This window comes from Neophocaena asiaeorientalis, unplaced genomic scaffold (assembly GCF_003031525.2).
Source record: "Neophocaena asiaeorientalis asiaeorientalis breed wild unplaced genomic scaffold, Neophocaena_asiaeorientalis_V1.1 scaffold340, whole genome shotgun sequence".
Lineage (NCBI taxonomy): Eukaryota > Metazoa > Chordata > Mammalia > Artiodactyla > Phocoenidae > Neophocaena > Neophocaena asiaeorientalis.
Genome location: NW_020172733.1, coordinates 3,858,629 through 3,873,282, shown reverse-complemented (window position 1 = coordinate 3,873,282; position 14,654 = coordinate 3,858,629). Strand labels below are relative to the sequence as shown.

At 35.8% G+C, this 14,654-nt stretch overlaps 1 protein-coding gene across 1 annotated transcript in view; it reads right to left on the bottom strand.

The window, feature by feature from the left end:
- Positions 1 to 14,654, bottom strand: part of LOC112396666 (transmembrane protein 117) — a 317,352-nt gene that overhangs the window by 42,298 nt on the left and 260,400 nt on the right. Inside the window, exon 3 of the mRNA XM_024740450.1 lies at positions 10,464 to 10,563. Within this exon, the coding sequence (XP_024596218.1) occupies positions 10,464 to 10,563 (100 nt within the window). The remainder of the gene's footprint in view (positions 1 to 10,463; positions 10,564 to 14,654) is intronic.

Genomic DNA, 14,654 nt, shown 5'->3' with positions numbered 1-14,654 from the left:
ATCAGCTGTGATTAGAGCACAGGGAGTTCTTGTCTCCCCTGCATGTCAGTGGCCGTAACCAAGAGGTGTGATTGAGATGTTCCGAAATGGCACCTGCCCGAAGTTCACTCATCACGCCCATCTCTCCACGTTCATGTCCTGTGTCAGTCTGCAGCTTAATGAAAGCATGAAGCAGGTGGACAGGGGTCAGAATCTGTACTGAAATTATAGCCTACATCTCATTCCTGGTATTTTTGCACAAAACTGAATTTTTGTTGCCTCTTTGTGGGAATATGCTCTCTGGTCCAACACAGCTACCCCCAACTGCACACCGTTTTATCTCATACCGATGTCTCACAATGTACTAGAGTGGGCTGGCCTTCAGGGCATTGGAATTTGCAACTCCAGTGTTTATTATTTATGCAAGTTTAACACAGAAAGCCACCGTCACTCATTAAAACCTCACCACAAATTGATGACTGAGGATACTCAAAGAAGGTGGGGAAGATCTAAATAGACCAAAAGATGGTGTAGGACAACGATTCCCACACAGCCTGAACACTCGCCAACCCAGCAAGTCTTGTGAAGGGCTGGCTAGGGCAAGGCACTTAGGAGACTCCTTTAAAAAGAGGAAATTAACGTTAAACGTAATGATATTAGAACTCGATTTTTACCATATTTAATATATGCTAATGTTTACTCCATCACTCATTTGTTATTTTCCTGTAGGCGTTTAGTGTGTATTTATTAAGTGAATAGATTAATGAATAAGGGAAGGAGACCCTCAGAATTGTCTTGGGCTGCTAAAGGTCTGTAACTTCGCAGCATCAAAATTTGGTAAAATATTTTTAAATGACACAGAGAAAACTTATTTGATGAGTTGTATCATGTAAAAATATTTGTAAAAAAAAGGTAGTTTGAATGGAAGCAAAAATATGATATCCACAGAAATATTGGGGCTAAAATACTACTAAAAATAAATTTGTACAATCATCCATTTAGTAGAATACACTGAGTTTCACAGGGCTTTTGACACTGGAGAACATATTTTCTCAAAAATATTATGGTCTATATCATCATTTGGAGGTGTCAACAACTTCAAAAAGATACCAATGACACTACCATAGAGACTTTTAGGACTAGGAAAGTAAAGTACATGAACTGGTGCCAAGAATTATTATTCCGCTTCTTTATTTGTGTTCATATAATCAAAATAAAGGATTTGTAAAATATATATTTGCTTTACTACACATGGGTGTATGTTATTTTTGTACTTTAGAAAAAAATGAATTTTTAAATGGTCTTTGAAAAGACATTTTATATCTCTACCAATATAGTAAATCTAATTTGTTGGTCAATAAATATTTCAACAATTTTATAATTTTAATTATACTTAGTCCCCTTTAATACTGAAAAGTATTGTATAATAAGGTTGTAGAGTAAAGTATAAGGTTACTATATAAATACATACTCATTTAATGAATAAATGAGTTGAGATATCTAGCATATGGTTACACAGAAAGTTGATTCATTTTGCTAATTTTTTTATTGAAGTGAAATAAGATGCATTGTTTTTTTTTTTTTTTAATCTGCACTTGGATTTGTCAAAAATCTTTCATTGATTCTGTCACCTCTAGTTGAAATTGAAAATGTCAAATAGAAATTAGGATAATTATAAGATAAGTCAAGGGAAAAAGTACTCAGATCTTGAAAATTATTAGCTTTCATTTTTCTTCCAAAGCTACAGGTTCACAGTATCTTTCATGATATACTTTAAAACCTTTATGAGAGGTGCTATCCTTTTCAGTGAAAACAGATGGCATCTCTCCAGGTTTCCTGTTTCATCTCAAGCACTTGACTCATTTAGGCAATACTTCTCAAATATACTCTCTGCTTAGCAGTCAAGAACAATTTGGAATTTTTAAGTTGGCACATGTGTTGTCCTAACTTTCTTTCTGTGAGCCCTGGTCTGTTGCATTAAAGAAACTACTGATGTGAACTTAATCATCTGTTCTATTTGATATCTTCAGAAATGTCAAAGGTCATTTATTTGATATTATACTTAATTAGTAAGTTCCACTAGTACTGTATGCACAATTTACTCCTTTCCTTGTGCAATAGTATGTTCACAAAGTTACATAAGATGTTTCACTGAGCAACTTGGTAGACTAGTGAAAGATACTGGAGTCAAGCTCAGGTCTGGGATAAACCTTAGCATATTTTGTCAGTCAAGGCAAACGGAAGTTCTTTATTTCCAAATCAGCCTTCAGATATATAAGAACAGAGAAGAATATATGCCAAACATAGTTTTACTTAATCCTTCATTATCAAAATATTCCTTCTGTTCACTCAAATATTTCAGTCTCTTGAAATATGATGTAATCATTTTTATAAAGCAACAAAAATAAAACCTAAGTACTAGCACTCATGTTATAAATTTCATTTTGATGTTTATAGAACATTTAACTACAAATGCAATGTACACTGTGAATATAAAAATCTTTCTTGGGGCAAACAACTGCTAAAGGATAGCAATTTTATATAAACAAAAAAATTAACACTTAAAAAATCAGGAATTGAAGTATCTATCTTAAAAAGATTATATATTAAAGAAAAAGATTATATAAAGCTAGTTTTTACATTCTTCCAGTCCCAGAAATAAGAGGCTTTCAACCACTTATATTTGTCAAAATGGAACAGGAAAAAATATCTGAGTTTTCTAAAGTTTAAAAGTAATAGTTTGGCAAAGATGTGATGTACTATCATTTAGTACCTAAAAAGATATGCAACTCCCCTCTCCCAACTAATGACAAAATTCGACAAATTTTATTGACACACTGACAGAAAAAAAGTATCAAACCAACTTCTACAGCTATATTCCATGTCTTGTTGATATCTATGATTAAATATTTCCAAGAAAATTATTTAGTTTGGCAAAATAGCATAGTAGTTGAAAGCACTGAAAACTCTGAAAACTAATTAAAATTTTACACACACACACACACACCACACACACAGAGCACACACACACAACACACACAACACACACACATACCACACACACACACCACACACACACACCACAGACAACACACACAAACACACAACACACACAACACACACACAAATATAAAATAGTGCTTGGCCCACAGGAATAGGCACTAAATAAAACATTTAAAAAAATGTATAAGGGGAATAATCCAACTACTTCTAAAATGACTACAAAAAGAAGCACATAGCTTCTTTTTTGAGGTTCTGAGCTAATATGAACAACTGGTATTCATTTCATTATATTATTGACTTTCAGAGGAAAGAAATATCAATGTCCCCCCACTTTTATTTAAACTTCAGGCAAATGACTGATAAATGGTGCTTTAAAAGGTGTGGAACATCATGTTAGAAAAATCAAAACAAATGTGTGGACCAAAAGGAAACCTGCCTTGAGGAAGTATAAACCAGGTAACAGAATAAAGTGTAATGGAATTGAAAAATGCTAAAACTAAGCTGGGGATGGAAAAGACGAAAAGTGAGCATCTCCTGCCTCTAGTAGGGCTGTCTTTCTATAAGAGATGTGCTTAGTGTCTTTCACATCTTAATGTAGTTCAATCCAATACATAGTTCAATCCAATACACTTCCCTGGTACCTTTCATACACTTAGAATAATATATTGCATAAATTTTTAATAAATGAATATAAATTATATACAATATACCTATAACATACTATGGAATTTCTGATAGAGATTGAGTTTAAGAGAGTTATAGCAGAGACAGAATTTGTGCTTATATTCCTAAATATCTATATTCTATACTATAAGCTATTTTACTCAGAAATCCTTTTCTTCATATCATATTCTGTTAGGACTTTAAAACTCCAAGATTCCTAAAAATTAAAAGACTCCTGATCACCATTTGTGATGCTATCAGAAAACAGGAGGTTAGACTCTCCTGTCTTATTAATTTTTTAGTAAGAACTTATTATTTTGAAGGAACATGAAACACAATGCTAAAATATTTATAGATACATTAAAATATTTATAGACACAGAAGCAAAATGACCACATTTGGTTCCCTCAAATTTTCTAATGCATAAAAAAGAAATGTAAAAAAATTTCCTCTCTTATGTTCTCTGTTTCAATCAAATAATCAAACGAACTGACAATGTTTTCTGGCAATTATGAATGCCACTCAATCTAATGTCCTTGGGTTTTCTCAATGTGGTAATCAATGTTGGTGATGTTGGTGTCCCACCCAGATCCCCTTCACTTACTGGTACACTCCACTCCCCAAGAACATAACACCTGCCCAGTGGGTCAAGCCAAGGATAGACTACCTGAAACCATATGACTACATCTTTGCTCTCTTCCTTCCCCATATCCCTCTTGTTTCTCTCCTCTCCTTACAGATTTCCCTGAAGAGCATTTCCTCAATAAACCATGTGCCCCCAAATCTCTGAGACATTCTCTTTTTCTATGGTATCTCACTTAAGAGAGAATCTTTATAGAAAGATAGTTTATTACTTATTTAAATGCTTGATCCAGTTTCTAACTTCACTGTATAAAATAGGAAAATGCAACATAAACTTACCAAACATGGGGTTAACTAATCAGAAAGTAGACTGCAACCACGAAATAGCTTCAATGAACAGGCAGAGAAAGAGAGCAAAAGAGAACATCTCAAATTAATGCTGGGCTCTTGGGTCCAGCTCACATGGTTTAATATCTGATTTGCCCCTTCCACTTGTCATATATACTTGTTCGATGTGTTTGCTAACTATGATCCTTCTATTCAACATTTCACAGTTTAAATGCTCTTTTATTATGAACTTCAGTAAAGCTATTATTGCTACTTTATTTCAGATATTAAATCAACTCAATTATGCTCTTTATTCTGTCATTTTGAAATATCAGTGGAAAATAAATAATTAGAAAACTGGCATTGATCATAACATGAATTGAAAAACTCAATTCCAGACAGAATAACAAACTAGATATGATGTCAGTTATATTCCAGGTTATTGTTCACTGACAAACTTAGCATGTGCAGAACAGTCCACAAAATGGTGACATGTATAACAGAAAACTTTAAACTAAATAAACTATTACTAATTTGGTGAAATGAAAATAGCACAGATAATCACACTCCTTCCTTAGAAAGTGTGAAATAAACATGGGACAATAGAAAAACTCACCAAATTTTAGGTATGTATTTATAATTACAAAATGTATTTCATATTTTCTATATTTAAGCTAGAAGGAATACTTTACTCTTGAATGCTTCAGAAATAGTTCCTCTCTCTATTCTGTTCTAGATTTGTAAATAAATACTAACCCAGAGTGTAAATTATTCTCAAGTATGCACCATTCTTTAATCCTCTCTGCCTCTGTCCACTGAAGTTTAACCAATTTTCTGTCTTACATAGTACAGTAAAAGCTCTCTGCTTAAGTGGCTAAAGGGATATATCTCAACCTAGTTTCCTTCTGTTGCCCCCAGGAGCAGAACTATGCTCCTGAAAGCAACAATGACCACTCAAGGAATCATCTGGGGGGATCTGAGAGTCTCAATCTTTATTTTGCCAAAGAACGCAAAATTGTACAAAAGGTTACATCACCATTTAGGAGAATTACATCAACAAAAATGATACAAATGAATGTATTTACAAGACAGAAACAGACTCACAGACATAAAAAACAAACTTTTATGGTTATCAAAGGGGAAAGGACAGGGAGGGATAAATTAGGAGTTTTGGATTAACATACATACACTCCTATACATAAAAAAGATAACCAACAAGGCCTTACTGTATAGCACAGGGAATTATATTCAATATCTTGTAATAACTTATAATGGAAAAGAATCTAAAAAAGAATATATATGTCATACTAAGTCAGTCAGACAGAGAAAGACAAATATCATGATATCACTTATATGTGGAATCTAAAAAAAGGGTACCAATGAACTTATCTACAAAACAGAAATAGAGTTACAGATTTAGAAAACAAACTTGTGATTACCAAGGGCATAAGGGGCAGGGGGAGGAATAAATTGGGAGATTGGGATTGATATATGCACACTACTATATATAAAATAGATAATTAATAAGGACCTTCTGTATAGCACAGGGAACTCTACTGAATACTCTGTAATGGCCTATATGGGAAAGAATCTAAAAAAGAGTGGAGATATATATATATATATATAAAACTGAATCACTTTGCTGTAAGAGAAAGCCACCAGAGCAGGAGGAATCAGGAGCTGGAGAAAGGGAATGATGATTAAGTATACATATACAGGAAGTGATTTTTCCCTCTGGTATTAACTGAGGGGCAGAAGCAAGGGCCATCATGATGTCCGCAGGATGCCCTGCCACCTTAGACCTCAGCAGAGGCCATGACCTCTGTCTTCCACACGGGGGAGGTGGTCAAGCTGGAGCCATGTGCTGTGGAACAGCTTACCCTCCTTGGCTCTTTGCTTAATGGCACAGAGCATGGGCAAACATGGGGCTATGTGGCAATGGTGTCGCATGTGACACCCAGCATTTTTGCTTTCTACGTGTCCTCGTGATAGAGCTCGTCTCTGCAACTCTTAACATAAAGGGCCAGCTCAATGATGAATTACCTCACTTGTCACTTTATGTATTTCTTTTATACTAATTTTTAAAAAGTCTATTTGACAAAAAAATTAGTAACTTGAACCCTGACATATACTTATAGCCTTCTGTACAAGGCATACCACAGAGCCCGGAAAAGTCAGGACTGCCAGGGAACTGAACCTAGCAGAGCTCGACACTCGGTGGTGTGAGGGTCAAAGATTTTTGTCAGATTGGTTGATATCAGCCTTGCCTGTGGATCACATCAGTCCTGATGTGCCTTTTAAAACCAAGGAAAAGTTCTGAATTATTTCCACCAAAGAAAAAGCCTCTATTTCTGAACTGCATTGAAAGACACGCTTTTATTGGAAATGTAAATAGTCCGTTCGTTTTCCACAATGGTCACCTTCATGATGAGAATTCTATGGAGAAATGAAGGTCAAAGCTTCCTTAGACTCCTCTCATGAGGAAAACTATTATTTTTTAAAAATGTTATCAATAACACATATGTAGACATATAAATATTTATATGGAAACGTACTGCCTAGTCAGTGAATAGAAATGGGAATAGAAATTATGTGCTCTGGGAATCCTCCCTGGGTGACTGTACTTTCAAATCAGGAGAGAACTGTTTCTTTTGCCATTTCTATCCCTGTGGCTAATGGGGAAAGGTCAGGTTTTCAGATTATATACGCAGAAAGGGATTTTGATTCTTCCTCAGTTTGCGGAAAGGAACAGATGAGAGGCCCCAGAAGGTTTGCTGGGTTAAACTTATAACATAGTTTTCTTGACCCTCAATCTAGTCCTACTTCTGTGGTATTGGAAGTATTGATTGGAGCAGTAATCTATGGTATAGGAAAAGGTAAAAAGTTATCAGGTTAGTTAGTAGAAATAGAAGGCATTAAAGTAGTAAATTTAGGAGAAACTCTGAAGGTAAGAGAGATGATGGAGAGAGAGAAAGACTACAGATTGAACTGTGGAATTATTGGTACTCCCCTAAACCATAAGAGTAGGGCAGAAGAGTGCATGGTAAAAATCCAACCAGGAAGGGTTAAAGGTCTTTGGTCAAAGCTGTACTATGCATTTGCCTCTCAATGCTGCCTAGGCATTGGACCCCACCTTATGGTGCAAAAGAAAAATAGCCTAATTTAAAAAAAAAAAATAATATAACCAATAAATAGGGGCAGAGCTGTATATGGCCTAGGAAACACTGTTTTGTGGGAAAGTCTGGGGAGAAGTTGGGTGGAATTGGGTTACAAATAAATAATGATGTCATCATGGGAAATAAAGTGATTTATGCATCAAATGGCTAACTTGAGCCTGAAAACTCCAGAGCAGCTCTTAGGTTTTGTTGGTCTGTTGCTTCTCCCCTGACTTTGGTCAGGATCAGTGTCAGGCAGAAGTAAGGAAGCAAAGTACTATACTGGTTTAGTCTGCTCTAGCATGGGCAATAGGAAGGAAACTCCAGATGCTCTGAACCCCATGCCTGGAATAAGGTGGGATTCTCGTGCTCCTGGAGCTTCACAGAAGAGACGGGAAGTCTGGGAAGCCTAAGGTTTGGATCAATGACCTGCCTTTGCCATTACTTCAAGGAACTGGGCCCAGTCACGAGGATGGGGGTCCAAAAACATGAACAATAACAATAAAGCACGTATACCTCCCTTACATGTCAGCATTTTAAGTCCTGCTCTAGGACCACACGTTTAATCGTCACAAAAAACCTGTAGCACCAGTAGGAACTATTAATCCCTTTTAAGAAATGTGCACACTGAGGCTCAAAGGATTATACATTATTTGTGGAAGGTCAAACCATAGGTGGCAAGAGAGAATCCAGATTTCTGAACTCTTGTTCCAGTTCTCTTTTCCATTTTAGTAAGTAGAGCCATCATAAAGTGGATTCGAAATCATAATCCACAATTAATGCAGAAATTTCCAAAAGGCATTACCTCAAATTTTAAGGAAATTACAAGCTTAAAGTTCATATATTTCCTTTTAAATAGTTTTTCCCAATGGAAATAGATGAGGCAGCCTGGTCTTAATGTCTGGCTTATTCTCATTGCTATTTCTAATGATTACAAATAAATAACACCTTCAAGTTTCGATTTTAAAGTTAACAAAATGGAATGCATCTGGTAATTTGTTCTGGTAACATTCTAAAATTGAACAGAGGTGGGAGGGAGCTCAAAAACAGGCTAGACAAACTCTTTTATGGTTACTTGATAATCTTGCAGGATGATGACAGTAGTAGCAGTTAAGATATAACTGCTTCCTGTGCCCTGAAAACACCTGTTCTAGGTAAGAAGCAAAACTATCAATAGAAGTGGCAGTAACTGTTGTGAGCATCTCCCTACAGTATCAGGAACACATCTGTAGTTGCATGACCCTGCCAAATCGTGTTTAGTTTGGGCATCATCTTTCTTTTGATAAGTCCTCTCATTTTCAAGTGAATGAATTTGAGTAAAGCTAATTAGGATTAACTACACTTATGAAAGGTGTCAGGATTGGCTACACTTATGAAAGGTGTCAGGATTGGCTACACTTATGAAAGGTGTCAATGAAGGTTAAAGTGTTCCTTTTTTATGAGAGTCACGCTCTTTGCACTCTGAGATTCTCCTGTAAACTTACAGGACCTAGGGCCTTTAAGCTATATACTGTCTTTAATATGAAAGGTGTCAGGATTGGCTACACTTATGAAAGGTGTCAATGAAGGTTAAAGTGTTCCTTTTTTATGAGAGTCACGCTCTTTGCACTCTGAGATTCTCCTGTAAACTTACAGGACCTAGGGCCTTTAAGCTATATACTGTCTTTAATTAACTCAATGGTTAGAAACAGAAGTTACTCTCCTGGCAGATGAACTCAGCATGAAACATGGTTTGTCTAATTGTTGCAGACGTATAGTAATAAAGACTGATAATGCACAAAAGAGATTAAAACAGACAACTCTCAGAACTCCTTAGTTACCATTAAGTTAGTAGGTTCAGTGAGGAAAACAAATGTAGAAAACTATTTTTAAAGTCCTTAAAGAATGTTTCATACGGTCTTTTGAGACAGGCCATACAGCATTTCTTACCTGAAAAGTGTACATGTCAGAAAACAACAAACAATCTTCACAAAATTATTTAGAATTTCACAGGAAAGAATTTTCCACTAATTTTATGAATGTGTATGTTTGTATGCCACACATATGTGCATATGTATATGTTTTTGTACATACACATATATATGCATTTTATAAATAAATATATCCTGGTGGACAGTCATTAGTATTAAAATTGTATTGACGTTTTTACCTGAGGTAAACAGATATTGCATATAATCTCTAGATTTGTCCATATTCATGAATTTGTTCCCCTTGAAACAGAGGTAACTATTTTGCTCTAAACCATGAAAAGCAATGTGTATCCAATAAAATCCAATTCACATTAGTTGAGAAAATGAAACTATATCTCTAATCCTTGGGAGGACAGAGGAATGATATAACAAAACAAAGAGCACGGCTGTGTCAAAAAGGGGCTGGAGATCAGGATGATGGGCTGAAAGGCACACGAACAGTTAGAGCTCAGCATTTCCTGTGACTTGTTGCTTGAAAAACCGGGGATAACTGGACTTGGGTTATCTAACAAACCAGTTACTGAAATGACTGTACGTTCAAATTTTGTGAAATAAATGAGACTTTCTCATGTTTGAGGGCTCTGCACAAATGTAATAATGCTAACCATGAAAACAAGATCCTTTTTTTTTTTACTTTGGAATGTTATTTGACATGTAACATGAAATAAAATAATTCATGAAGTTATTTAAAGTTATTTAAAGTTAAAAAAAAGTAGTGTGTATCCAACATTATGAACATGTCTTCCATCTGACGTTTGAAATGGGTGAAGTTAAAATTTCTTACCATCCAAGCTGTGACAAAGTCCCCCATCCAGGTCCCTACTGCAGCTAATTTCATGAAACTTTCATTTCGGATGCCCATATAGTCTGTAATGATATACGCTCTGTGGAAACAAACACACAAGACATTGTCCGGACTCAGAGAGCCATACAGTCAAAGCTTTCTGGTTCAGCAACACGCAAAGGGGCTTTTTCCCCTTTCCACAAGCTTTCTTGCTTTCGTCTCATCATTTATGCTTACAAATCTGAAAGGCTAGGAGGAGCTCTGAGGGTGTCTGGGTCAGTTCTAATTAGATTTGAAGACTGACTGTGACTATACCAATTACCACGTGCCTTTTGTTTTTGAGCTATAGGACTGACAATAGCTTTTGGAAAATCAAACAGAAATACTCAGCAAAGGCATCATTTCACACTCACTCAAATATGAGGAGCGCAGAAACAATTCCTGAATTAGAGTAACTTGAAAGGAAGAGAAGAGTTCACTTTCCTTCAGTTCTGTCGAGTCAGAACTATTGAAAAGGTGCTGGGAATAGGCTTTAAGTATAATATATCTGAATAATGTTCAGAAGAATATCAAGATTAGAGAAAATTTTCCACACAGTGATGTAAAAATTGACTCAAATATATGTGGTTTAAATTATTACTTAAATAGCAATAACCAGAAGACTTCATTTCATCACTCTTTTTACATAGCTAATTCTTGTTTGCTTGCTATATAACACCAATTCATATGCCTCACAGCTCAAAGAGAGATTCATAGGTACACCCAATCATTAAATACAAGTAATGTGACCATGCTTATTGTTTATTAAGCATTTTCATTTTCTTGTTTGATAGTCAAGAAAATTCTAAGTATCATTTTTACCATCTTGTAATTTCTCTGAGAAAAATGGGACTCAAAGAGATCACTTAACCTGCTCAATCAATACCACATAACAAATGGATGGTAGCTAGGAACCACATTTGTCTCTCTCTCTATTTTTAACTCTAAGTTTTTCACTCAGACTTCTTTTACTTTATTTTTTTTTAAAGTTATTGGGGTTAGTTGCTAGATTTCTTTTCCTTTAAATTTTGTTCCTTTTCTTAAACATGATAATACCTGTACAATTTAGAGTGCCAGTTAAATGTGACTCTTCTTAGATTAACTTCATTTTTTAACTTTTTATTTCATATTGGAGTATTAACTTTAAAACAATATGCAGTAGAGAATGATATGTTTGTTAGTTATCTATTGAAACTATGAAGAAGCACATTTTTGAAGTTGCTGAGAATTAAACCATTTCCAATTCAGTTTTTTTTTTTTTTTTGCGGTACGCGGGCCTTTCACTGTTGTGGCCTCTCCCGTTGCGGAGCACAGGCTCCGGACGCGCAGGCCCAGCGGCCATGGCTCACGGGCCCAGCCGCTCCGCGGCATGTGGGATCTTCCCGGACCAGGGCACGAACCCGCGTCCCCTGCATCGGCAGGCAGACTCTCAACCACTGCGCCACCAAGGAAGCCCCAATTCAGTTATTTTTTTCCAGAGTTATTTCAGATAGTTTTTTATCCATAACATAAACAGGTATTTACATAGTTTTTTAATAACAAAAACAAATTTATGAATTCTCAAAACAATTTTTTTTCCACATGCTTCATTCTTTGGAGGGGCTATGTAAATATCTTAAAGTCTATGGAGGGTCTATGTAAATATCTTAAGGTCTCATCTCAAAATTCTGGGTCTCTAATTCCATGTGTTTCCATAATAGCCAAAAAATTTTTAGCTACCATAAATTGCATGCTAGCAATGTTCTAGAGATTGTTATTAGCACTTTGAAAACTGAATCTCCATCAACTTTCATATCAGAAAAGTGAAATGTATTGTTATTCCTGTTTCACAGATGTGGAATTAAGGCTTTAGAGAGTTTTTGCAACTTTCTCAAGGTCAAGCAAGTAAATGGACAAGATTTGAATCTAAATTTGATTGACCCCAAATCCAGGCACTTAACCACTGTGCTATACCTTCTTCCTACAAGTGTTAGTAGAGATATAGAAAACACAAAGAATATCTCTGTTCCCCAGTATTTTAGTAAGACAATGACAATCAAGAATTACTTCCTGTGAAGATAATTCATAATAAGAAGTCAAGAGTTGCATCCAGAAGCTTCAACTCCCTAGAGCTACCATTAGGTTTTGGACTCCCACTTATACTGAGTTCATCCATCTAAGCAGTTTTTGGGCAGTGAGCTCAGTGTACTATGGAGTATTAGCTCTGTTAATTGTCCAGCTTTTTCAATGACACCTATTTTGAAGATTTCGTTCAATGATACATCTCTACGTGTCCACTCTGCCAAGTAATTCTAGAATACATTGGGCTAGGGTAGAAATTTCTGGCTACATTCTTTGTGGTTGTATAGATGTGTGTAAGAGAAGGCATCATTCTTCTATTTCAGTATCTAAAAATAGGGATGAGATGGTAAGCATGCAACAGGCCAATGATCCAGCCAAGAACAACTAAGAGATCTAAACAAAATATAAAAGTCACTCCCAAAATCTGCTTAAAGGCATCTGAGAGCTGATGAAGCAATGAGGACAAGAAAAACCAAGATACCAGATTGGAGAGAATTGTGGAAAGGTTAGCTATACTATATTTTCTCTGGAGACATTAACTGATTCTGTGTGCAAGGCAAGAAGAGGAGGATCTGGGGTTTTCCTGGGCAGAGGGCAGTCTCAGTGGGTTAGAGGGGCAACATTTGAAATTTAAGGAGCCAAGATTCTTGTGAGAAAAGAGAGGCCTAGAAGAGAACATGATACACAGTTGCTTGTCCTTTCAAGACATTTACCAAATTATGAACTTGGAACACTGGGGATGCTGAGAGACTAAGCAGAAAGTCTCTGTAAAGTATAGCAGAGGTTTGGCAACTTCACCATGCTGAGGAAACTATTATAGTTCAGAGCCTGCTAGAGAGAATGGCCCAAGATATACAGGGACGTGGCAGGCTAGAGAAAACCAGAGATGGTTGGGTCCTTGATGAAGCTGTAAATCAGTCCTTACCCAGTCCATTCCATGACTGAATTAAAGTGATCAGCTTCTATTCTTTCCAACTAATAGAGGAAAGAGTGAACCTTTTCAGGAAGAATAAAGTATCATCTAGATCCTCTATACATTTTTATGTATAAAATCCATCATTCATTCAAAAATCACTAGGATGTTAAAAAAGAGGTTCCCATCACTGAAAACCATGAGAGAAGACAATAGCTAAAACTAGATAATAAGCTCCAGGAGGACTGGGACTTATTTTAGATAATTTTTTCACTGTTAATTCCCTGGAACCTAGAGCACTGCCTGAAAACAGTAAGTGATCAATAAACATCTGCTTAATGTATGAATTAACAAAGTGACCCAAGTTATTCATATTTATTGATATATTACGTAGGTAAACCTATGTATATTAAACCTTAGAAACAGCAATAAAATAAGATTGAATTATGAAGAACTTTACCACAGAGAAAACCATTAAATACGTTTTTTAATTGTTTTGTGTTTTCACTTCTCCAACTACATTTGTATTTCCTTGATTGCAGAATAACTGTCCTGTATTCATCTAGAAAGATAAGTCAGCACAAAATAGGGGAATGTCACTCCTCTGTGGCTGTGGGCACATGGTGAGTACGGGGCATGATAATGCAAAGGAGATGGCACAGAGAATTTATGAATTAATTAATATATTTAAAAGTGAAGAGTGATATATATAAAATTTAGTAGTTATTCTAGACATCTCTCCAAAGAAGACATACAGATGACCAACAGGCACATGAAAAGATGCTCAATATCGCTAAATATTAGAGAAATGCAAATCAAAACTACAATGAGGTATCACCTCACACCAGTCAGAATGGCCATCATCAAAAAGTCTACAAATAATAAATGCCAGATGGGGTGTGGAGAAGAGGGAACCCTCCTACACTGTTGGTGGGAATGTAAATTGGTACAGCCACTATGGAGAACAGTATGGAGCTTCCTTAAAAAACGACAAACAGAACTACCATATGACCCAGCAATCCACTCCTGGGCATATATCCAGAGAAAAACATGGTTCGAAAGGATACATACAACGCAATGTTCACTGCAGCGCTGTTTACAATAGTCAAGACATGGAAGCAACTTAATGTCCTAAATGGATAAAGATGTGTATATATATATATATATATATATATATA